Source organism: Triturus cristatus, chromosome 9 (assembly GCF_964204655.1).
Source record: "Triturus cristatus chromosome 9, aTriCri1.1, whole genome shotgun sequence".
Lineage (NCBI taxonomy): Eukaryota > Metazoa > Chordata > Amphibia > Caudata > Salamandridae > Triturus > Triturus cristatus.
Genome location: NC_140592.1, coordinates 684620020 through 684646849, shown reverse-complemented (window position 1 = coordinate 684646849; position 26830 = coordinate 684620020). Strand labels below are relative to the sequence as shown.

The 26830-nt window shown below is 43.6% G+C and overlaps 1 protein-coding gene across 2 annotated transcripts in view; it reads left to right on the top strand.

Annotated features, from left to right (window-relative positions):
• Positions 1–25012, top strand: part of NUMBL (NUMB like endocytic adaptor protein) — a 266566-nt gene extending 241554 nt beyond the window's left edge. For both annotated transcript variants that reach the window (XM_085625771.1, XM_085625770.1), the window contains 2 exons: positions 5218–5379; positions 13457–25012. In XM_085625771.1, the coding sequence (XP_085481897.1) occupies positions 5218–5379; positions 13457–14163 (869 nt within the window). In that variant the 3' untranslated portion in view covers positions 14164–25012. The remainder of the gene's footprint in view (positions 1–5217; positions 5380–13456) is intronic.
• Positions 25013–26830: the final 1818 nt, after the last annotated feature.

Sequence of the window (26830 nt, the reverse complement as noted above, 5' to 3'; positions counted from 1 at the left end):
ATAAGGTTTGCTATACCTAGGAGGAAAACAAATTAAGAGCATTGAGTCTGGCACTTATCTAGGCTTGACATGTCTAACATAGAGATAAGCCACGTAGAATGGTAGATTTGTGTATAGGCTGGATTTAGTGTGTCTGATTTCTACTGTGGTTGGGTGGACTGACTGTCTCTAGGCTGGAGATCAATGCACAAAGTTGTGGACTTGCTGCAATTGGCCTGGAGATGGCTGGGGGTGGTTGACTTGAGCTTGAGCTGTGTATGTTGGAGAGTGGTAGGACATTTAGAGATCAGCATGCTATTAGGCCTGGGCATGGAGTTTGCAGAGTTTTTCTCCCTCCGCGCAGCACGCGGAGTTCCAAAAACCACGTCTTTTCCTCGCTTGCCAGTGTAAAGTTGGCGAGTGAGAGTATCTTACTGCAGACCACCTCCCGGCAACATTTCTCAACGCCGGCAGTCACGGATGATTGCTACTGCTCTCATTGAGAAACCTTCTGTTTCCGTTGAAGATGCCGTTCAAGTAGAATATCTACTCGGGCATCAGAAAGAAGCAGCACCCTCTGGCGCTGCGCATGGTTCTGGCACCAAAAATCAGCACAAACTGCATAACTAACGCACTCCGCCGCTTGCAGAACTCCGTGTAGCGTGGCAGACTTTTTGGTCACTTCGAAGCATTCGAAGAGTTTCATGTAGCGGAACTCCGCCCAGGCCTATGTGCTATATCATGTTAGTGAAGTTTTATCAAGCATGTGTTCACTCAAGGGTTTGTTGGTGCTAGTAAGGATTGGAGTGTCACAGAAGAGCAGATGGAAGTGAGGATTACCTATTAAAGTTGGACTTTGAGCTTCTTTCTTAGAGGTATGTAGTTGAAGGAATTTTGGAGGTTGAGAGAGAGACTGTTCCATCGAGGAGGCAGATAAGAGAATGGGTCCTTCCGATCTACAGTTTTAGAATCACGGAATCCTCACCTGGTTAAGGTTTGAGGCCTGCGTAGCTGTGACGGGTCCTGTAGGAGTGGGGGGATCCCTGGACTAAACAAAAAAGCAGATGATTTGGGAGACTGAAGGTTGGTCTATCTAAAGAATTTGGGGGGGAAATGAGAATAGGCAGCCAAAGAGCTGTGGCAGAAGGCTGAGACTGCCGAATCGAGGCCCTGAGATGAAGATTCTAGCAGTCTCATTCTAAAGACGATGAATACATGTTTTATAATTCCTAGATATACTGCATTATGGTTATTGAGTGGAAACTCAACGAAAGCAGAAACTGCAGAGTGTCAACCCTCAAAGATCAGGAGCATTCGGTACAACGTCTGTATCTGGAAGGTTCATGGGGGTTAGAGGATGTTCAGAGTCCATTTGACATGTTGGCCTATAACGTATGTGGAGGGCTGTAAGCCTGGGCTAAATTCAAAGGGCCCAAGTTAGGATGTCCACAGATCGGTTAAGCCACCCGGCACCGCACCCTTGGTTTTGTCTCTGTAAAGTTAGGTATTTTAGGCACAAGTGAAAAATTGAAAGCCTTGGAAACGGATGAGGGACACTAGAAGCCTAACAGTTACACTGCCCATGTAGCTATACCTTAACTCCTATAGCACAACTTTTTAACGTAATACCTTGTAATTGTGTAAGCAGCATCCCAGGCCATTCGTGCTAGGCAGGGATTTCAAATAATTAATACCCATTCATCAAACGCTAAATCAGGCCCTAAGAGAATTGCCTCATCCAATGACCATGCAGACTGGCATTTAAGGTGTAGTAAGGGGTGTTTAGGGTTTGAGGATGGGTTAGCGTTAAGAGTTAGTTTTCTGGTTCAGATAATGGTAGCTTTAAGAGGTAGCAAGTGGTTTTTAGGGTTCACACGTTGTAGTGTTCAGGGTGATGTCATGTTTAGGTGTAGCAAGTGGATTTTAGGATACAGACTAGAGTCATTTTAAATGTCAGTATATTAGATACATTAATTTAAGATACAAAAATGTGCATTTTTAAGTAAATTACATTTGAAATAAATTACATTTAATACCATTGTAATGTTAAAAAAAACATGTATATATAATATTTAAATTAACTTTTTGGAATTTAAATGTATAAAGCTAGAAATACTACTTGGAAAAGTACCTCCGTAGTGAAGTCACCACAGATGTAAAAAAGAAACTGTGAGGTGAAGGTACTCTTGATGTTCTCACCTTGATCTAATGGCTCTGCATATAAAAACTGAGGAGGTAACGACTGCCAGGACCTTGGGCAGGAATGTAGAGAGAGGAATAAGCTAAGAGGAGCCAAGGAGCTTAACAAAGCCTCTACGTGAATGCTTCCCAGGCCCTTAGACCATTTATATCGAAATTAAAAAGAAAAAACACCATTCCCTCAAGGAGTGCCATGTTAATGTATGTGTGGAGTTGATGATGGAAAGGAAGAAGGAAGGGCAGGGACTACAATACAGCAACACAGTCCTGCCTCCTCCCATCTGTGCTGCTTTCGAGAGAAGAACTACAGTGACCTGTGTGTGACCTAATGGCCTTTGGGTCAAGTTCCTGTTGTAACACAATAGCTTGACTTGATACAGAGCCACAGCTCACACAGCTTGTTAAATAAATTACCACAGCTGCTTGGAATGTAAGCACTCCTTCTGTGGAAGCACACAGCTTTGGCCAAATCAGTGGTTAATTTGTTAAAAAAAAAAAAAAAAAATATGTGCCATGGTTCTCGTCCGGAGGTAGCTTGCACCAGCCTTCTCTCCTGATGGCGCTGACTAAAACTGAACCAACAACTAATTATGAAAGTGGGGAGGGAACGTGGGGTAATGGCCAGAGCTGCCGACTTCGGAGCTGGGGAACCAGGTTCGAGTCTCGGTGTCGGCTCAACATCCTCTGATTCTTGGCAAATCACTTAATCTTCCCGTAAATGAATGTGTCCTTAACTGTTACTCATGAAATGTGCTGGTGCTGGTTATTAAGTGCCGGTGCTGAGCAGTGGAAACCACCGGCTCAAATTAAGCACTGGGCCAAAGCACAAACTGTACTCAGGTGAACCAACATCACGGCGGAGCCACAGTTCCTTTATGCAATACTCCTGAAGGCGCTTCTTTTGATTACATCACATCTGGCAACAGTTGTGCTGCCAAGTCAGACCTAAAAATGGATCTGTGAATGATGTTTCGTTCACAAATTAACTGCATCAGTCACAGGAACATCCTGTTTATTTGTGGCTCTTCCTGGCATGAAAGATCGGTTCTGATGTGAAAAGAGACGCAGAGCTACAGATGGGAAAATGTACTTGAGAAACTCAGTGTGGGGACCCATTCATTAGTCGCAAAGTCTGTGACTGTTTGCTTATGCTCTGTTATCTGCTTATGCGCTGTTATTACATATACACCTTGCATTGACAACAAGTAGAAGAAAATCAAACGGTAAGGCTCTTGTGGCCAAGCCTTGTGATCACAATTTACACTGCATTTTCAGATAATTTAGGAAGTGAAAACTACCAGCTTCAAACATCTATGAATAGCTATCCAGTCCAGAGTACAATATTGGTCAGAGAGCTGGGGAGGTTAATGCTTCTGCATCAGCAATCTGTGTGAAATGTGCTGGTCGCAGGTTTGACTCCTCCTAAAGTAGGCAAGCGTGATAATGTGCTTGTTGCAGAGCACCATGTATGTCCTACATGTCACAGGTCCGTAGCCTAATAAGATATCTCAGTGAGCTGTCTTTCGAAGAGAGGTTGGCGAAGTAAATACTCTCATATCTTGGTTTATCTCTTGGCCAACTTGTGAAGTGATACGCAGAGAATGCATCAGTTTCCCCTGATGACCTGCTGAGTCGGAGGGAAGATGTGGCAATGTCCAGCTGTAGTCCTTCTGAATACCAACATCTGCTCCTAACCAGGACACTCTGACAAAGGGAAGTACTGATTGTCCAGGAAGTGAGTCTTTTGGAGCAGGGCATGCTAGTAAGGGGAATAAAAGACCCTAATCCTTTCAAAGGACTGAGTCAGCAAGGCACAGCCCACACTGAATGGGGTGCGCTTAGCTATGGCACTCAAATCTGCCTTGATGTGCTGCACCAGTGTGCATGCAGTCTGGATGATTTTGCAGGGCAGAAACCGTGTTCTGGCACAAGAATATTTGCCAAAAACAGGCCAGCACTGTTGGGATCGGAGCTAACACTGAATGGTACATAAATAAAATGGTCAAAAGGTGATGGAATAATCAATTAGAGTGGTTTTCGTATCAAGTCTGGTGACAGGGTTCTGGTTTAGTTGGTAAGTTCCTGACTGTGAAACCAGGAAACCAGACTAATCCAAAAAGTATGGGATCTTGCACTAAACATTAGGAGCCAGATGTATGAAGAAAAAATTGCAAATCCTTGTGATTCGCGATTAGAAAATCGCAAAACGGCATGTATCAAAGTGTTTTGAACACTTTCTATGATTCCCAGTGGGTCGCAAATGACTTACCTCATGAATTTTAATGAGGTAGGTCGCAAAAATGACAGGGATGGTGGCCTGCTGAGGTCAGCAGACCACCATGTCTGAGATTGCTTTTAAATAAAGCAGTCTTTTGTTTTTGTAAAGTAGCCCGTTTTCCTTAAGGGAAAATGGGATCCTTTACAAAAGTTAAATGAAAAGTTTTCCTTTCATTTTTTAAGAGCAGGCAGTGGTTCACTGTTTGCCCTTAAAAAAAGGTTTTTACAAACATTTACAAAGGGGAAGGGGTCCCAAGGGACCCCTTCCCATTTGCGGATGGGTTACCACCTACTTGAAGTAGGTGGTAAAATGCAAATGTTTTGCAACCTCATTTCGGTCGCAAAACATTCATACATAGCGATCCGATTTGGTATTAGGAAGGAATACCCTAAAAACGCCCCTTCTTAATACCGAGTCGCAAACCTAAATTGAGATTCGGTTACCGAATCGCAATTTGGGTTTGATACTTGTGTAAAGGCTTTTTTCCCATTGGCAATCGTGCCAATTCTGCGAATTGGCCCATTTGTGACCTTATGAGGCTTCATACTTGTGGCCCTAAATCCATAGTTCAGTCTGTCACATTTAAGGGTGCTTAGGGCTGGTGTCAAGATCAAGTGCTGCTCCAAAGTGGAATGTATACTTCAGTCATTAAATCCTACTTGTTGGTGTACAAGGCCAAAACTATGGTGATAATTTGTCTGCAAAGGCTACCATAGTCCATGACTCCTAAGACCTTGTCTCACTATCATCCCTTTTTCCAGTTCCCGAAATGGAGTCGACTGGTTGCCATGACAACGACGGCATCAATGCGCTCTGCACTCAGATCAACACCTCTTTCACCAGGCCCTCGGATGATCCGTTTGCCACCAGCTCAAACTCCAATGGCACCATGACACCAACCATGTCCTCCCCTGCAGCACAGGGTAAGCATGCGAATTGACAGCACCTTCTTGTTGCAATAGCCAGATCATCCTGCCTTGAGTGCCCAGTTAAGGGTTAGTGTGCCAGTGAACATGAACTAGATAGGACATTTTGAAAGGGCTAGTCTAACCAATGCTATGATAGAAATTCAAACCTTTACATCTTTTACAGAATTATTATTGATTTTATTTTCATTTTTAAATTTCTGTATAATTGAATTTTGCTTTTAGAATGGAAGTGTTTTCTATTTTTTTTACACAGATAATAGCTCAGTTCTTTCCTTGCTTCCATCTTTAATGCCGTGGTTAGAGGTGTTCAGACTTTATTAGAATATTGGGATGTTTGGAAATCCGTTGAAGACAATGAAATGCGCAGGGCTTCTAATAGCTGGTAGAAGCCCGGAGCTCCAACATTCCAATGTTGTCCTTCACAGCTGTTGCTAAAACAAAGGCCTCACAGAGCCAGAGGGGATTGAAATTCCCTTGGTTTCCATGAGGCCTTTGTTTTATTTGTTAGAACATTCTGCCCTCTAGTGGCAGAATTTTCTAATAGCCTGCTAGCCCTCCGTAGGTGGGCTATACTGACATTAAAGTCCTGTTCCCTTGTTAAATAAAGGCCCTCGCCTACACTGAAGCACCCCTTTAATGGCCGGTTTAGGCCGTTACGGCGGGCCATAAGGCTATATTACTACTATAGTAGGGAAATAACGTCACACGGAATATAAGGAGGGCTATGACCTCATAGCAAGAATCTAAGTAAAATGATGTCTGTGACATCCCGTTGAGTATTGTAGATTGCGAGCAGTTTAGGCTGTCACATCATGGTAGGAATCAGAAAACAGCTGGGGAGTTGAGGCTAAGACATTTCAATGAAATGTTAAGGAATCTTAAGAGTTCAGGTTCTCAAGTCACAGTAGGCATCTAATTATAGCATCTTCACCATAACTACAAAAACCTCTCCGGTGTCCCTCTCTCCTTCCTGCTCTCTACCTATTATATTTCTGTCTCTCTTCCTGTCTCCATAACACTCATTTTCTATCTATTGAGCTATCTCTCTCTCTCAGTCTTTCTCTATTTCTGTCAATATATAGATAGCGCCTCTGTAGTTATGTTTAGGTCAGACTTTCAATTAAAAATTCATTTTTTATTTTGCTAATAATTGTGGTTGTGTTCGACAAATCTGCATGAAACTCCTCTTATAATAACTGATTTTTATGTATGGGGCTGCTTGCTTCATTACTCACCAGGCACATCTATAAAGTAAACTGTAACTGCAAATTACTGAAGACTAATCATCCAGGGAATGCACCGAGCTTTTAGAGACACGAACAGCAGCTCCTGCTCGAAAACTGGGAATAAGCGCAGGGAAGAAAGCAAGGAAATCAGTGCAGGAAAGGAAATGCTTAACATAAGTAGAGACAGAGCAGAAAGGAAAGAATAGATAAGAGAAAATCAAGGAAGGAAAGGAGGGAAGCAGTAGGGAAGCAGGAGATGCAAAAAAAACAATTACGACGAAATGGCAAGCAACACTGGAAGTAGGGGGGTGAACGACGATAGAAGGTGGACAGGTGCACGCAACAATGGGTAAGCAACAATGACGTTGAAGCAATGACGATGGGAGAAGCAAGAAGAAAACAATTACTTTAAAATGAGCATGAGCAGCATAAAGACACTAATGAAGCAATAAGAACTTGGTCCATGCTCCATCGAATGGACAAACGCAGGAAGAGAAAGTGAAACTGGCACATGCTGACCAATGAGAATCAAGGTAATGAGAGTGACGATGAAGCCAACCAGAGGGAAGTAATGTGGGTCTCTAAGACATTTTTTATGTTATTTTTTCCGTTAACAAAATCTCTCGCAGACAGCAGCCCATGCATGTCTCGGGTGAAATCCAAAAATGGCTGAACGGAATTTCACCAAACCTAGCTTAATTACACCAAACTTGGAATGGGCTTAGTCTTGATTCTATCTTACTCCTCTCTCTTCCAACACCCTCTTTATCTTCCGGTTGCAAGTTTTTTCATCCCTGCTTTCAAAGTCTTTTGCCCATATTTCTCTCCACTCTCTCTCCCTTTTCTGCCTTTCTTTCTCTTGCTCTTGGTCAAAAGTCTGATGCTGAAAAATATGTCTGGTCCCAAAAATGAGTGACTGTGCCCAGGGCTTTAAGTGCGCAGGGTCTCACCGGTGCTGAGCACCAGAAGTTTTTCAAAGAGGACCTCGAAACTGGCCTCTATTGGGCTCTGTTTTGTGCCCCGGCACATGCGGTCCATCTTTTTCCAGGCATGCAGTGACAGCATCGATTTGTGCGTGCTCACACTGCTCACTTCTCACTACTGGAGAAATTACGGCATGACGTGAGCATTGTAGGGAAGGGAAATCCTTTAAAGAGTCATTTCTGTCTTGATTTCCCTTCTCTTTTTGAAACTCAGGAGCAACATTTTCGTGGTGTCACCAGGGCTTTACGTGGAAGCGTTTTCAATATTATATACAAGCCATAGTTGCTGCTTATTTATCTTATACAACGAATAACCATTGACAAAGCCAATAGACCTAACTTGTTGTAGGTATGACGTTACTCGTTGTATCATATATCTGGATGCAATGACAGAAACAGCAAAATACTAGTCTGGCGGCACTCTATGCTAAGAACCGATTTTTAGCTTATGTGTGTTTAAGCCACGCCCTTAATTACATTGGCCACGCCCCTTTCAGAGACCGTCACATTTTTCCATCCCACTCAAAGCCCTGACTGTGCCCCTCGCCTGCATTGAGAGCAGGGCTCGAGTCGGGGTACCACGCGGGTGGACGGCGTCCCCCCACTTATTTTACCAGGTTTTTCCGGGTGGACGCCGTCCCCCCTGCCCAAAAGCTGGACAGCATTGTGTGAGCAGAGAGCCCGGGTGGGAGGGAAGTTTCCCGTAATTTACCAAAGATATGCTAATATTTGTAATTGGAGACTTTAAGAGGCACCGGTGGTGTGTGCAGGCTGGAGTGATTGGGAGGCGGAGCGAGCAGGCGTTGGCGGTTAACGCTTGGAATGTGTGTCCTTCTGTATCTTGTGCACTTTAGAGCACTTCGTTGTGCAACTGGGGCTCCCCCTCGGGGGAGTGGGGGGGAGGGGGGGTTGCAAAGGACATCGAGGAACAGACCAGGGGTAGCAGTGCTGTGAAATGCCCCGTCATCTAAAGGCATATGAATACTCATGAGATTCCTGTTGTGACGTCACTTCCGGTGACAGCGTCCCCCCACTTCTTTTCATGAGATTCCTGTTGTGACGTCCCTTCCGGTGACAGCGTCCCCCCCACTTCTTTTTTAGGACTTGTGCCCTGATTGAGAGGCATAAAATAAGCACTGGTAGTGCTGTGACAGTCTAAGATATGGACACGCCTTAATAGCGTTGTTAGTTGGACATGGAAGGGAGAATTTAGATTAGTGAAGAATACCAGTCGATAATGGGACCTGAATAGCGGTTCTACTTTTATACCGTCTTTGTCTTGCATTCAGGAGCCTCAAAATGTATTTGAGGTTGGCGCCACCATGTGGACAGATTTGGAAGAACCTGTCGAAAACATTCCGATCATGAAGCTGTGTAAAACTATAGTATTGTGATCAGTTTTAGATCCTTGGATCCGCCAACAGTTGACTAGCTGAAAGCGTCCACATCAGCCCTTTTTTTTACTCACGCACGTATGTGTAGGCAGGTAATGCTCCCGGTAAAAGTGAAGCTACAATTAGCGAGTGCAATGAAAACACTGGAGGTGTGGCGCATGACGTGAACGCACACCACGGCTTGACATTGTAAGCAGCATTTATTTATATAGCACTTCAGGGCTTTAAGTGGAATACAAAAACTGGCGGTCTCTCGAAGGGGTGTAAAGGGGCGTGGTCGATGTAATTAAGGGCGTGGCTTAAACACATAAGCTAAAATTCTGTGTTTAGCATAATGCACCGCCTGACTGGTATTTGACTGCTTCTGTCATTGCAACCAGATATATAATACAACAAGTAACATTACACCTACAACAAGCCAGGACTATTGGCTTTGTCAATGGTTGTTAGTTGCATAAGACAAATAAGCAACAGCTGCAGCTTCCTTGCATAGAACATTGAAAATGCTTCAGTTCTGAAAGTGTGAGACTGAAAGAACTATAACGAGACTCTTTGACGGTACATCAGAGGCAGTGAAGGGTGGCACTGCTGCAGAGTCAAGATTTTTTTTTTTTCACCCTGAGGGTGAGGGCAAAAATCGAGAACCCGATAGAGACTCGTCTCAGCACCTGCTTTTAGAACAGCTAGTGCTTCGGCATGACCCTGCCCACTTAAAGCTCTGTAGCATTTACTACACCATGTGAGGCTCTGAAGGACTTAACTACATGGCAGCAAGCAACGCCGTGCAGGGAGTGTAATTGAAAAGGTTTTGTCTTTTTAATCGTAAGTGCCCCACACCCCCTTCTCAAAAGATGTGGTTATCGTGATCCGGAAGGCAGCGCTTTGCAGTGTGGGAAATGAAGACGCACGAACAGCACAGTTTATAGTTTTCAATAAGCTGACAGTTGCGTTCGAATTGACATTACTATATAATACTCTGGCTTACCATAGCTTACCTGGCTAATTAATGTCTGCATTCAGCTAATGCAGTCGCTCAGTCAGTGAATGTGCTTGCACCGATGTAATCTGCAATTCATTCGTTTGAATCCTGCGGGGCAGAGTCAGTCTTTTGAGTCCAGTAAAAAGAAAAACCTTTGAATGCAGGTTGTCTAGTGAAATATAAATTCCTTCATTTGCTTTGCAAAGCTTCAAGTATACTGGAGTTTTGAGACCCTAGAATGTGGTTTCTGCTGAATTGCTCTTCTATCACAAAATAAAAGAGAGAACGCAAGGCCACCTGAAGAAGATTGCAATGAAAGATGTTTAATTTTTACCTGGAAAATAATTGTGCTATTACATGTCCCTCAGAATAGTCTCCCTCAAAATGTTTCACTTGGACCTAAGCCTATGTGAATGCACCAGCGCGGACAAGTATCAACTATCTTTGTGCTCATGTAGGCCAAGCCAGGGTTGCAAGTGTCATGGTGATTGTGTCGGCCCGGTATGGGCTATAACTGCCTTCGAGAACGTATCAGAATGGACAGGTCTGCAACTGCCTGGATAATCCCATCTGCCCAGTCAGCACCCATACCTCTGTTGAAATCGGCATACAGCGGAAGTGGGCTGCACCCATCTCGCGAGCTCGATCAGCACCATGGCGGAAGCGCCAGGGCCGCTAATTGACACTGGACTGAACCTCTGTGGCAACATGAGAAGAAACATCGGCTGTCTGTGCTCGACCTCTTTTCCAGCTTTAAAGGACTGCCCCAGGACTCTGCTTGCAACATGAACCCTTCATATTAAGTCAAAGTAGAAAGTGGTTCATACGTCTGTTGTTAATGCGATGGTTTTTTAAAGTTCACCTTCACCTTTCATGTCACGCTTTTTGTCACTGAATATGTGAGCACCTGAAATTTCTTTTTCTGTATAATAAATATCTGTCATATCTTGACCTTCTTGTCCCTGCTCTATATTAACTATCGCTCTCTTTACTCAAAATCATGGTTTGAAAAACCTTTATTAGAACCCGTACCTTTCCAAGGTTTTTCTAAAACTGGACCTTTTTAGGCCACTAAGAACCATTGTCTCTTTCCACATGTACCACCCCTGGTTCGCATTTCGGGGTACCCTTGTTCTTATAAAACAATTGCGAGCAGAAGACAGCGCTGCTGAATCTGGGCTACTCAGATGGAGAGACTCAGAGGCTTTCTTCGTATCCACTACACCATCATGGGTAAAAAAGTGCCAAACGCATGAACTGGTTGCGCGTTTTACAGGAGTGTCTCCAGATTCCACACCTGAGCCTAATTTGTGCTCCATTATTGCTGAAGGCGACAAGCTTATCAAGGGTCTACTGTGTTGGAGATCAGTCGAGCGGGGATCAGCGGGTGTAGTGCAACAAGGAAGAATCATGACCAGGGTGACTGCCCTGTATACGGGACTGAACTTTGTAGAGTTTAGCAGTGCTGTGAGGCTGAAAGTGCTTTCATTTAAAAAAAATAAAAATAAATAAACAATGGGTAGACAGTGATGATATTGTGTCACTGATTTTGGAGTTCTGAATTTGCGTCCCCCCACACTATACCTGTTAATGCTTTCCCTCACTACCCTTAGAGTCAAGTCAAAGCAGGCTTGTACTTGTAGTTTGCAGAGCCATTGTAGGACAGACTCCTGGACACCAGTGGCAAATGACCTAAACCACCACAGTTGGGGGCCAGCACCCCCTTCTCTGCTCTGTGGTCCCCCGAACATGGTCTGACAAGCCCCCACTCGTACAATTCGCCTGCCCCACCGTTTTGCCTGAAAGGAATTGTATCTCAGTCTCTTCTCTGAAAAGTAAACCTCCTTGTAAACCAGTATGGCAAGCAAAGGCAATCTGTCTTGTCTGCAGGCTTTGCCAATGCTTCTTGTTGATGCGCTTTACCATTAAACAAAAGAAGCAAGCATTGGCAAAGCCAGTAGGTCTTGCCTATGAGCGCTATTGGCTTTGCCAATGTTTTGTTGCTATGCTGCACTGCCGCATGGATGCTTTGCAGTGTGGCTATAACTAATTTTAAAAAAGCGTTATGATGGAGCCAGAGCGAATGTGTTTTTTTTTCCCTTCATTTTAGAGTGCATTGGCGCTGGATGCACCATAGTCTTTTCTTTATTATTATATTTCGGCATGCTGGACAGCAGCCACACTGGTATACAGCATGTCTACAAATCATTGCCAAAGTTCGCAACGCTCATGCTGAACAGTGTGAACTAAAGGCAATGGCAGTGCCAATAGTCTCAAAGGTGAGTCTTGTTGGCCTTGCCAATGCGTGTTAGGTCTCGGCACATCACCATGTGATTCTGAACAAATCAGTTAATCTCCTCTTGCATGAAAAAAGGGAAAAAAATGGAATGTGGCAAAAATCCTATCCCATAAACAAAGCAATTATGCCCATGTCTGTGTTTTTGTGAAAATGCATTTGGAAGCAGATAACATCTGTTGTCACAATAAAAGCTGATAACATCTGTTGTCACAATAAATATCCAATTCAAAGGAGAAAACGGCTTCTTTGAAGCACATGTGGCACAGTAAAACAAATGGCAAGAAATTCAACAAGGAACAGGGAAGAAGAAACCAGCGTTTACAATGCAATAGGTCTCGCATTGGCGAGAGTTTAAGGTATTGTAAATGACTGCATTTTATTTGTGTTTGCTTTTAAAACAGATAAATAGAAAGCATTGTCATTCACAGTGTCAATAGGTTAAACTCTCACAAATGCGAGACCTATTGCATTGCGTCCTGTTGCAGCGGAAGAGACGGAGCAGACGGAACGGAGGAGGATTCAGCTGTAGTGAGGTGTGCTGATTAACAGAAAGGCGCGAATCGCCAAAGTAAATTTTTTCTAAATTGGAAGATTTTGATAAGCATTGCAGCATGACGCCTGTGTGGCGCTGCTTAGTAAAAGCTTACAATTTTGAAAAAATAGACTTCGGCAAGCCATGCCTTCCTTTTCTTCGTTGCGGCTCGCCGAAGTCTATTTTTTCAGTATTGTACATGAGCACCAGTTGCGTTACAGATAGACACATTCACTCATGAGCAGTAGACTGACCCAAAACCCTTTATAAGTATCGGTACTGTATATAATCAGTCTTTCAACAATAGACACCTAAAGCTTTGTGTATTCAAGACCAGATAATTGTACCGGAGCAGGGCTAGCTGCTCCATTAAGAGCAAGTTGTCCGCCATGACATTGTCCAGCCCTGCCGCCGTGGGGATTGGAACACAGACCACTTGATAATCGATTGATTACCTATGACTGATTTCACTTTCCTTCTATTATAGGTTTTGAACACTTTATTATTAAAAATGACTCATTTTGGAAAAAGCAGTGTTCGTTAATTGATAAGTTTCATGTGTCCATATAGAGGGAGATGTTTGAGTGACCTTAGACAGAAATGAATGTAATTCATGGGCTGCGGCAGATGTTATACAGTGTTCTTTCTTTTCTTCCAGGGGCAGCAGCATATGGAGATCATAGCATGATGCCGTCGGGTAGCGCCACCTTCCAACCAGGACACAGACGGACGCCCTCCGAGGCAGAGCGTTGGCTGGAGGAAGTAGCCAAATCAGCAAAGGCGCAGCAACAGCAACAACAGTCTCAGCCCCAGCCCATGCTCTTAATGCCCATGTCCATCCCCACCACAGTGCAGTCCTTCCCTATGGCCTATGATGCTGGTCCGACACCTGCCAGTATGTATATGGCACAACACATGCAGCCTGCGTACATGCCCATGGCCACCTACAACCCTACCATGGCCAGCAGCATGTCCTATCCCACTCCAAGTGTCCCTGTGGTGGGCATCACACCCTCTCAAATGGTGGCCAACGTGTTCTGCACTGCCACCCAAATGCAGTCATCAAACTTGGCAAGCAAGAGCAGTCCTTACCCTCAGGGCTTAGTGCACAATCCACCCGTCTCAACGCCAGGCAGTCAATATTCAAGCCCCATGCAGCAATCCAGCAGCACAGCCAGGCCGCGAGCGAATGGCACTGCCAACGGCACATCATGGCCGCCGGATCCCAATCAGCTGAAGGGACCCTCCACCATGCAAGAGGTCGACCAGTTCGAAGCACAGTGGGCAGCTTTGGAGTCCAGGTCTCAGAGGGCAGCAAACCCATTTTCCAATGATCTACAGAAAACCTTTGAAATTGAACTATAATGGGGGCAGGTTCCCCTTTATTCCCCTCCCCCACATCCCATTCCTGACATTGACAGTCTCAGTGGATCTTGTGGACTTTGTTTTTGATGTGGGACCTGATATTTATGACTTTCCCTGCAGAGGACCACAGGTATTTAAAGACACACCAGACGGCCAGAATGAAATTGAAAAGCTGAAGCAGAACAGCTGGTGGCAATGAAATATGCTGCACCAAAAAGTAGAGGTAGTGTTGGCTACCATGTTTCCATATCCAGTAATCATGCAGACTCCACGGTTTGGATCAGACTGCGCCAATCTGAGACCGCATGAAAAATAAAGGGAGCTTGATTGTTTAGCAGGGCGACTATGCTGGCAGTCGGATGCAGAATGGTCTTGACTGCTGAGAGGACTTGCCGGTGTATGGACACAGAGTTCTGAAATGGTAGCAACCTGAAAATGACGACCCAGAAAGCTTGAAGCATCTGCAGAAGACCAGCAATTCATGTACCTTTTTGCCTGATGGTGCAGGGTGGGGTAGGATTCTGCATCTTCTGGTTAATGGTTGGAATTAAGAGGTCTACCTAGGAGTAGAGAGACAGAAAGAACTAGGGACCAACCAGGTTGGAATCTGGACATGCAACTGCCTAACTTGAAAAAGAACTGTGGCCTCTTGGACAGTGATTTGATTGTACTAATCTGTGCGCTTGACGGATGTAATCTCTTAGCAGTTTCTGCTGCCACTGGCAGCGGCCCGCTTAGCTGATGAGCCAATGGGCGAGGGAGCTCTTAGGGACTTGCAGAGATCCTGATGGGTGTGTGAAGTACACATATCTGCACTTCCAACCCCCCTTCCCAGTGAGGACTTGTTAGTGTTATTGTGACAGTGTCTAGAAAACACAAACGGCAAGTGGCCTTCTTCTTTTATCAGCGGATGGGTTCATCCTGGATACCAGATGTAGTCCTTAAAATATTGTTTTTTTGTTGAAACTAGGCATTGAGGGTCTGTAAACTCCTCCCTCCTTCCAGCCACTCTTGAATTTAAGGGCCACATTTCCTCTACCAGTTAGATTGGGTCAGAAAGGCCTTGGAAAAGCATTGCCTTCATGTCGTGTTAATCGTGAAATCCAAAAATGACAGCCTCCAGTTCTGTGGCAGCCATCATTAACAGTTTGTTTTTGGGAAGCTTCAGCACTTATGTGACAGAGGGCTTTCTGCATGCTTGGCTTCCTTTGTACATTTAAAAGAAATGCCTCAAAGGCACCTCCTTTTCTGCTCAAAGGCCCCAAATAATTTTCCCAGGATGGTGATAGTAAAGCTAGGGTTTGAATGCTTTTGGTTTGAGCTTTAAAAGTAAAACCTTCACATAAAGGCCATGACCCAACGCAGCCTCAGTACCTCGACTGCTGTGGAATGAGATGGAATATTTCGGTTGTGACCTATGGTGCAATTACATGATCTTTTATGTTAAAGTATGTCCCCCATATTCCGCTGTTGTTTCCTAGCTTGCTGAGGAAGTTGGTGGTCTAGCTTAAGAACAAGCCAAGGTGTTTGGTTCTTATCCCACAAAACCTCCTGATCAGTAGCCAGTTTACAAGGGCAGTGTGCAGAGAGAGCCAACTAGACTATTTACTTTGTGGCATTCATGTTGTGCTTAACCAAAAAGTCCTATCTCGCTGTGGGATTCATGGAATACTGGAATGGCGTGCACGTAGGCCACAAGTTATGCCAACAAGATCAAGGATTTGACATTAAAGGGGAAAGCCAGCTCCAGTTTCGCTTTTTTAAAGCAATGAGTAATACGCTCAATGATAGTGATCCACCTTTCCGTAGGGTACTTCTGTTGCGTTTTAAGTCTAAGGTGGGGTGTGTGTTTGTGTGTCACATTATCCCGAAGGTAAATATAAATATATATATTTATTTTTACTTGCTATTCCTAAGTCCACATCTTCTTACCTTGACACTAAAGTGGTAGTCGATATCGTGGATGTGATAGTGTTCCAGTTGTATATTTCGACTATGATCATGTGCCCTCTTGCCTCTCCAGCTACCCCCTTCGGTACGTTTGTTAAGGTCGTGATTCTACATATCAAGAGCCTGGAATGCTTGGAATGATGTCACTGTGACGTCCGGCCTTGAAGTAAGCCTTCTGCCGTTGCATCGTTGTAACATGGGAAGGACTTGCAGCCATCACATAGCTTACGTATGAAAATCCTGGATGAGAATGCCCCCTCACATCACATGCGAGGTGAAGTTCACTTGGTGGCGGCAACAGCCATAATGTGTCTTTTAGCTAGATATGCAGTGAGTGTAATCCATGGTCCTGCCTTAAAATGATTCCTTGGGTAAACTGTTTCTCTGACACCCTTTGCAGGGTTTGTCGCTCTCTCTATTTCCTTTATGTCACAGTCTTATTATACCCCTGCAGTGTGCATTTCTCCACATATACTGGTGATACCAGATCCTTCTCCACTTGTTAGGACTTGTGGCAGCAGCTGCTTACAAGATTAGAGCTTTCCTCACCGTGTTAAGATAGTGGTTGTCCACCAGTGTCATTAATGAAATGGCAGAAAGGCCTAAATGTTTCCTACCTATGTTTCCCTAGTCTGGCACAATAATTTCTGGCCAGAGGTCACAGATTGCTGCCCTTTACCCTGTGTTGCTGTGAAGTACTTTAGGGTCACAAGTGAGATTAGCAAGTCACAAGGTCTGCCTTCCACAGAGTGGTATGTTCTCACATGCATCCGGATCATGATTTGCCTCTCTCATGATAATTAGTCTGCCCAGGACACCCACACAGGGGGGCTTTGAATGTTCAAGTTAGAACACTTCTTGCTGACCAAGGGTGACCCATCCCACTTCACAGGAAGATGAGGATGAAGGAAAATAGAGAACCACAGACACTAACAGGCAAAGCTGTGCACAACTTGCACCACCCTATCAGTCAAACAGATTTGTAGATGGAATACTGGCACCAGAAATCAACACTTTTATTCCAGTAGAATAGGTTCACGTGGACATAGCCACTGTCTGCTTTAATGAGGGAACTACCTAGATCCCTGCGGGCGTTAATGTGGGAGTGAGAGCAGCGGATCCGACTCGAGCAACTAGAACTAGACTTACCGAGAGACGACATCCCTCTAAAGCATGGAGGACAGAGGCGGGTGGGTGATACAAACCCTCACTCATAGTCCTTCTCTTCATCAGGTAGCCTCTGGATCAGATGATCAGTTCCACAGCCCCTCGTGGCTACAGATGACTTCTCTTGCTGATTTTGGGGATGCAAAGAAGGTAATTCAGGACCGGATTGGTCAAATTTGTAACGGTCTGAAAGGTGACCACAGCACACTGCTATGCTCATAAAGATCAAATGAGTGCCCCTCTTTGTTCAAATAGATAGTGCCAACTGTTTCTTGAATTGTAAAGGTTGAAGTCCTTTTTTTGGTTATCTTTTGTGACTAAACTGGCTTTATGACCACTAAAGATTTCTGTATCGAAACATTTTGGTGTTTTGGTGATGACGTAAGATGAGTGGCACTTGTAGAAGCCGCAAAGCCCATGAATCGCCTTTTTGTGGAAAGGTGGTTGAATAGAGGCAGGCTTGAACCAAAGGTGTGGCCCTGGCTCTGCTCTAGGGCCTGAGTTAGGGCAAGTCACCGTCAAGACAGAGCATCACTATTGCTTGCCTCCCGTTCTGCAAATTTGTAAATAAAAGAAACAAGAAGCACCTTCAGGATGAAGGGAAACTGCTGTGATGTTGCATGAGCAAGAAGTAAATATGATGCGCGTTTCTTTTCTGACACAGAATATCAAAGTTTAAAAAGAATGCAGAACATGAAAGTGAAAATGCATCCTATGGACATGATGGGTCTTTCAGTGGCTTGACTTGTGTTTAGATGCTTATCGCCAAGCCAGATTCATAGCTTGGCTATCCCTACAAAATTGTATTGCTTGTTTTTAAAGTGCCATCAAGCTGATGACGACTCCTCGTGACCATCTAGATAGACAGACTCCAGAATGCCTTGTCTTCTGGTTGGGTCTTCGGACAGTGGTCTGTTAATTGATATTGTGGTATTGGTTTCTTTATCTATTTTACCCATCATCTGTATTTTAGGCATCAACAGTAAGCCCGAAATTAAGAAACCACGTAGGCCGGGTTTGCATTAAAAAAATTAATGCTAACTCCCCCTTGCCTATGGCACAAAATATCTGCTATTGTAATCCAAACTAGGAAGCATCTGTTTTTCTTTGTGACCATGGTGTGAGCCTAGAATGATCTATTCTCCGTTAGATCTTTGGGTTCAGCGCTCACTCAATGTGTGAGTTGTAGGCCACATATTCAGGTTCCAACCTGGCAGGCTTGTGCAGTGCACAGGTTAAAGCTTTCAAGTTTCAACCGAGCAGGCTTATTATTTCATCCTGCCAAACGCGATAAAATAAATACCAAAATTAGTTGGGTGATAACAGTTCAGTTAGAGACTGAGACTCATGTTTGCTAATGCTTTGCGCTGGGTTTGGCAACAACCTGGCGCAAAGTGTTGGAGTGGGATTTACTGTCCAGCGCAAACGAGTATTTGCGCTCGGACGTACCCCAAATTAAGACAAAGTTGCACTGTGCTCTGCTTTGCTTTACTTTGTGTGAAGGGGGCGTTCCAATGCTGGTGCATGGGTATTCCGATGCAATCACCCATGGGTTTTGATGCAAATCCCTTTCTACAAATATTGGCGCACAGTGATTTGCAGCAAAACCTGATGCCTTCTTCAGGCAGGGGTAACTAGGAGAAATGTCCTTGTTTTTCCTACTTTGCATGAGTGCTGCATTGTACAGCGCACATACAGAGTGAGAAAAAGTTTAAGGCACAGTTTTTATATTGGAAAGGACTCCTTCCATTACAAAGCCTGTGCTTTAGAGAGCACACACCCTTGCACTATAGCGTAAGGGTGTGTGCAGTGGCCCATGGCTTCCAAAGGTGCAGCACGGCTGGGGAGAGAAAGAATATCGCCATACCTTACTAGACATTGCACATTTTTTCTCTTTACCTTTGACGCAGGGCAGCGCAGCATCTTTGGTGCAGTGTTGCCTTGTGTCTAAAAATAGTAAATCTGGGCTTTAGTTAAGCACCTCCAGGGGGTCGCCTGCAAGCTAGGAATTCACCTTTTAATTATTGTTACCTTGAGCTTGTTGCCTGCAGCACAACAATTCAGTGACGCAACGGCACCCGATGATCAATACGGTGGGATGACTGGCTGCATGATTCAGAGAAGGGATTTTCTACAGTAACTTATCTCGTGCCCTAAGCCCACCTGAAATTCTGTATGGCGAGGTTGAGCTCCAGTTGTGTTAGAGATGGAAACCAAACGCAGGTATCATTTTTTAATTGTGATTTTCTCCTAGAGCGGTACTGAAAGAACACGCTGTGGAAGCATCATTGACCTATTTGTGGCAGATATTAAAGCATGTAGATGCAAAGTGCACTCCAGCAGAAACTGGCCAAAGAACAGACTCAATTGCCAGGATAAATGAATGAACAGTTTATAATGGGGCAGAAATATAAAGAATAGTTTAGAAAGGGAGTCACTTACACCAGGCGTGAGCACAGAACCCACATCACCATTGCTTACAAAAAAGCAGGCTGCGTGGAACGGGGCGATGCTTTTGTCAAATTAAACTTTAGCGCTCCAGTTACAAATTGGAGACAAACTAGGCTACTGACTGCTGGATTCTTAATCTGTACTAACGTGCAAAGATGGCGGCTCAAAAAGCATTTCTACCTGAGACAGACATAACCATGGCGCAGTACATTATCTGGGATAATTTTAAGTAAACTATGGACAAAAACCGAATAATGGCATACAATTGTTGCTCCTTTGCGTTGTGACCCATCTAGCCACTGTGCAGTACCAACTGATATGCAGGCTCTACATGTGCCTTGGAAATGTGTACTTTCTAGTTGAGAAGATGATGGAGGCAAATGTTAATTGAGGATAGTCAGAGGTTGGTTTTTTCCCCAATGTGTTGGGCCATAAAGTAGGTTTTGTATCGTTTGGGTTTAAAAGTAATCCTAGAAACTTTACAGAGGGCCAGGGTGGTAAGTAATTATCTAGGGCAGTGGTTCCCAAACTTTTGACTCCTGAGGACCCCCATTGAGTCACCACTGGAAGCCGGGGACCCCAAGCAATTTGTAGGATTTAAATTTCAAACATTAAAACAGTAATTCGAAAAAAATAAACAAACGTGTGTACACAAAACAAATACTCAAATTACTAAGGATCTTACGGGCATATTTACAAGTCCCTATCGCCATGGGAACGTCACTTTTTGCGATGTTCCTGTGGCAATAGGGGCTTTGCCTTATTTACAAGGTACAGTTAAGCCACTTATTGTGGCTTAACGCTGCCTTGTAAATAAGGACCCCTTTCACGCAATGCTTGGCGTGAAAAAGGTGGGCAGTGGGAGTTGCAGTGGGCGTTTCACTCCAACACCCATTGATTTTGACGCTGCCCTCTATTTACAAGGTCAGCTTAAATAGGAGACAGCACCAGAATTAAGACCATGAAAAACCTGGTCTTAACTTGGAGAAATGAGGAGAAATGCCTTATTTCTCCTCGTTTTTGCTTTTTCCAACGGAAAAAGCAAAACACCTTTGATTGTTTATGTTCAGGATGGTGACCCTTCCTGCACATAAACAATCTTTAATAAAAATGACGTTTTGTAACTTCCATGTGTGTTGCATTAGGCAGCACATATAGAAGTGACAAAAAGGCATTACAAAATTGTTCATGTACAGGAAGTGGGAACATAGCAGCATCAGGATAATGATAGACTGAGAATAAACATATGTTACTAACTTTTACCATGCAGTTTGCAAGCAGCTCTTTGACAGTTTGTAAGACACTGTGCTAGATTGCGATTGTCCCTTATGAATTGCACAGTGACAAAAGAATCTCTGTGACAAAATCAGTAGCCCACTGACCTATGCACATAAAATACTGTTTTTTAAAATGCATTGTACACGTTCTTTGCAGTAGGCAGATTAACCCTCTGTGTCACATTAGATAAGTCAAAACTGCCACTAGACAAAACTCCCATCTCTCTCCAGCAGGTACATTAATCACTGGCATTTTCTTGATACTTTTATAGTTGCTCGAAAACTGCAAATTTTACAAGGAACTTTGCAGTGCTTTTAAAACTGCTGCCTGCGGACCCCCTGGGAATGTGCCACGGACCCCTGGGGGTCCTCGGACCCCAGTTTGGGAAACACTGATCTAGGGTGCTGTGCGCGTTGCCACTGGAAGTGATTTCCAGGCCATCATTTCCAGAACTGGGTATACAGTTCAAGTTCAGCAATTACAGTCTGTATTATCCTACCGACGATAAAGAGCGTGTGGTTTGCCCTTATGAGCCACCATTACGATACGGCAACTTTCATAATTTACAGATGTAGCTGGTGTGTTAGGGCTGTGATTTCACTAGTTGGTACTCCGTTATTTGGAAGTTGTTATAGTGAGTATACTGATATGTGTTATTTATTTCAGAGTAGTGCTGGCAAAGTCACTATTTGTTAAAGTCAAGGAGGCCTTTGTCGCTATTTAGTAGAGTCTAAGAGGCCTTTATAATTCACTTAGTATGTCATGTGACTTGCCATTAGTAATTTGGTTAATATACCACAATCCTGCTCTTAAATCATTTTGGTAGATGGGCAATCCATCAAGAATCAGTAACCAGAGCCTATAACTCCATATACCATACCAGTTGAAGAATCCACTAGGAATTGAGTGGCACATCATGCATGGCACCTATACTATGGCCAGTCCAGGAATCCCAATGAAATATGGTAACAAAGCATACCATGAACCAGTTCAGTTGGCCAGTTAGGAAATCCACCAGTATTGTGCTGGCAGAATGTAAACCCTACTACATATCTAACCATTGGAGACCTAAAATCTGCCAAAATCAGTTGGTCAGTAGATGATAAAGTATACACCCACGGGTTAGTAGAGCTGGAGTCGTGCACGAGCCTGTAGTCTGTACATTACTAGACAAACCCATTTCCCTCTTTCACCGCTAAACACGGTTAAACTTTCGTTCTGTTGCGCCCAAGTTTACCCACTGCAATAAAAACACAAGCAGCCTTAGTTCTAGAGGTGTGGCAATTGAACAAAAAATCTTCTAAACAGGCAGGTTCAGGACCTGTCTTATATCTACGTTATGTAAATAATCAGCCAAATGATTATTTGCCTGTTTTTATGTTAACTTAAATGCCAAATTTTGTATTTTATATTATTTAATATATTTTAGTTAGGGTTTTTAATATGAAAAACTGTTTGACATAGCTACAGGGATATTATTAGAACATGTGATGAGTGGCACTTAGCAGTGCTGTTGGTATGCTGAAGAATAAGTGAAAGAATTTGGAACTTTCTCTGTAGTCTTGAGGCAGGAGCGGTCATGTTCTTAAACCTCTCCGATGACAGATCAGCGTGGGCCTCCAGCCACCTAGTACTGTAACGCTGCTTGGCCTTGTTTGTGATATAATAAGGCGTGGAGGTGCCATCGGTGCATTGTTAGCTAATCCTGTGTATTTGATAACTAAACCAATACATGTCATTAGCAGGTGGTTGGATCATGGTTGTATAAATAGACTATAGAGTATGGGATCGGCCACAAAGGCAGTACAAAAGCTGTTCGATGAAGACCATAAGGAGTGTAAAACAAGCTCAAAGCTTATGGAACATGTCCATGGTCTGCAGGGAATCAGGTTAAATTGCAGTTAGTGCTGCTGGTGTAATATAGAGTGGTATTTGATACAATGAGACTTTCTCAGTAATGGATTTAGGTTTACAAAGGATGTAAGTGTTTACCTCTCACAACATCCACCATGTTACCCTCAACATGGCCAGGGAAGCTCCTCGTCGCCTCAGTTGAATGTACCCTTGAGGAAGATTCCTATTCCTTTTCCTTTTGAGCATATACTGGCTGAGCTTGGCCACCACTAGCAGAGATGGTGGAGCCAAATGGTTTGGGTATCCGGGAAGGCTCTTGGAGGTGAATGTTTACTTCCAGTTGAAATGTTACAAAGATTTGTGGCATTCGTTTTGTTCTCGGACCCGTGTAGACAGCAGTTGATTGAAAGAGAGAAATCACATCAATCCTTAGACATACTCTGAAGCAGCTCTGGAGATCTCGCAAGCAACCTGACGAAGCGCAATGCATCTCTGACATGTATCTTAGCAGATATGAGTCTCCTAGCTAAAACTCCCCAGATTACTTGCGTTTCCAACTTGCCTTATTGAGAACTGAAGCAAAAGCATGGCTTTAAAAACGGGCCCGGCTGTGATGGGCAGTTGGCTCCACCAACTGCAAAGAATTGTCATTTTGATAGTTTAGAGCCTCGAGGAGACAAGGAGTTGCCTCCCTTGCATCCCCTCAATGAATTTGGTGCCATACGTGAAACAGCCATTGGTGACTCATGGTTCATCCCTATAGTTGATACAAAGATCTTTGGGATATAGCTTTTATCTTCCTCTCTTTGTAGGTCTGACCTAGAGTGTTTGAGGTGCATCTGCGTTTATGAGAAAACAGCATCCCGGGAAGCAAAGCTTCTATATCACGGCAAAAAAGATTCCACTTCCTGTGCTTGAAGTTCCACTTAAAAAAAAAAATACAGAAGGGGTGTCTACAGCAGATGGATCCATGCCAGATTTTCAATATAAGCACATGGGATACATTTGCACACAGTAACAAATGGGACTTTTATTTTAGTCTGCGGTGAACCTGTTAATCTGGCAGGAATCTGGCCACTTTAGGCCAACATCGGACACCTACTCTAGACTAATAGAGCTGCAACTTCTTATATTGCACTCTGCAGCTGTTAGACCTTGAGTTGACCATTCCTCAACTGACTCTGCCCTGCACCATTGTAAGGTAGTCCATTAGCCAGCCCTGCCTAATACATTCAATATCTGATGCCAAGCAAGCAAGAGCAGAAGAGCAAGCAACTTTTTATTGAGGGAAGAGGATTAAATAAAGTGTGGTTCTTCTGCTTTCATGTTTACGTACAATGGATGTACATGTTATTAAAAAAACAGCAAAGCAATGCTTAAAGTTTTGTTTTCCAGTAAAGTGCATGCTAAAACTAAACCCAGTACAACGCCAGTTATCTGCAACATGCTGAATGGTGGAAAGATGGCCATAACAAACTTTACATTTTGGTATAATGCATTTGTATTGCTCCCTCCCGCCCTAGAAGCACTTTTTCCTGTGGAATCTGCCTCCCCTAGCAAACAACCTTATAGTACTTATCCTCCATCGAAAAGAGAAGGGAAAACAAAAATTAAGAGAAACAGAGAAACAGAGAAAATGGAAAAACTGCAAGAACCAGGGTATTACCAGCCTGCAATGCCACTGATGAAGATGGAACATGAAAAGGCGAAAGCTGGGTCCTCTTTCCAGATGTTGATACTAAAGTGAAGGCTAAAGTTGGTGCCCCAAATTTCATCTAACTCCAGATCCACCTATCACAAAAACCTCGATCCCCACCTCCTGTTATGCTCATATTTGTATCTCATACTATTCCACCAAGAAGCCTGGCTGCATCTCCAGATAACTGGCGTTCAACTGGCAGATCATTAACACTTAGTGTCCAGTCGAGAAACGTACATCTAAGAGTCTATTATCAAGCGTAGGTTCTACATATGTTGCAGAAAAACTAAGTTACCTCATATATTTGATTGTAAACATTTAGTTTGATAGTGGTAACAACCCGTAAGGACTTATTTTCTATCTTGATTTCCAAATTTTTTATCTAAACCTATGTATTTGTATTATAACTACACTGTACAAAAAGCATATAAATAATATAATGTAGAAAGATCCTTGTGTCATTATTCTTTATTCAATTTTGTGTGTGTGTGTGTGTGTGTGCTTGAAGTTTTGACGTTGTGAAGGGCAGCATAAAAGTATGCAAGCATCGGATGTCTTTTGCACATCCACAGAAAGACCAGGTATTTGCATTTGTGTATTTTTACATGGTATGGTATTGTAAATTCCTAATAACTAGCTAATTTAACATAAATGAAGAAATAGGTAGAAAACGTGCCCGTATCCTTCATATTTTACGATTGACTGTTCTTAATTTCTTCCCTCCTCACAAGCGAGTTTACAGAATTGTTCCCCGAGACAGACATTCCTCCTCATTGGCAAGCACGTCACCTTTCTAACCTTGACTAGCAACATTTGCCTTTTTTGTACAGTCACTTCATAACATTTGCCTTTTTTTGGACTCTGTTTTGCTGGTATTAGGACTCTGTGCAGTGTGACACTGATAAGTGTAACAGTGAGTGTGTTCTGTCCCTAACATGGAATTTGTAAAATTGAATTCACCCGAACGTTCTACTTAACTTTCCTGTATGGCCACAGTAGGTGGCACAGAAAATGTCCCTTGTGGGCTGTAGCCTGTAATTACACCACCCACATGCATGACAAAAATATATGTATGCCAGAAACACCACTGTGCTCTGACTGGGCTACAGTTTAAAGACACTGCGGTAACACGTAAAGGATGTATTAATTAGTCTCCCGTAAAGTGTGGCTTGTAAGACCACAAGGCAGGTTACCTAATGTATAAAAAAGTGGCACACAATATATTTAAAAAGTATGTCCTTACATTGACTGAAGGCCTAAAAGCTATTTCACTGTGTAGGACCGGCTATAGTTTTAATAGAAAATAGATTGGTATGATAAAATATTACATTTCCTAAGGAAATGCTAGCAGAGCCCTTCAAAGTTATTTCTTACATAATTTTCAAAACCTGAACTTATCGTGGAATCCAATTTTGGCAACTTGAGTAGAAAACGAACATTGTAAACGTGTACTTTAGACTGCCTGAGCCAGAACTAGCTTTAAACTAGTTCTGCCACTAATGACACCTCCAGAGTTGAAATGTACATCCTTGACTGGAAGAGTTAATGATCCTGACTCAGAGGACAGTGACCTGTATCTGAGGGCAGAAAGGATACAAGAGCAAGAATGACTAACCACTTAGCAGAACAAAGGACAGCTTTAGAACTACTTCTTGATTTGGATATACCAGGAGGGCTTCTCCTGGTCTTAAGATTCTCTTTGACAGCCATGGCCTGGTCACATTGGAGAGAACCAGCTTGTACCCTGTCAGGTGGGAGAAGAGTGTAGTATCCTGGCTCTTCTAAATAGTGGTGTGGCAACGGAGTTGTAAACAGGCCTGTCTGTTGGCAGAACGGTTCAGCCATACTGAAACAGGGAATTCTGGGTAATTTTACAGAAAGACCTAGAGGAAGTACCTACATACGTAGATGAACGGGCTTCAAGATACTAAGATTGCTAGTATTACTCCAGTCACAGGCTAGTGCACAGGATATAGCTGGCACCTCAACCACTATCTCCCGAGAATAATCTTGAACCGTGGAAGACACTACCTGAAGAGGGCCCTTTTGTAAGATGACTCCAGACTCTTTCTGGAAGAACGGAACTCGCACAACATCTCCTAAATCCTTCTGCACCCAGGGAGTAGGACTGCTCCTCAAGGGTCAAGTAGTTGGCCTCCTCTTTACCTGCCTCAGGGACATTAAAAGCGAAAGAACCCATGACACCAAGAGGGCGTAGCTTACCACAGAAGACTGGACCCTGTAGGAGATCTGATTAGGAGATACTTA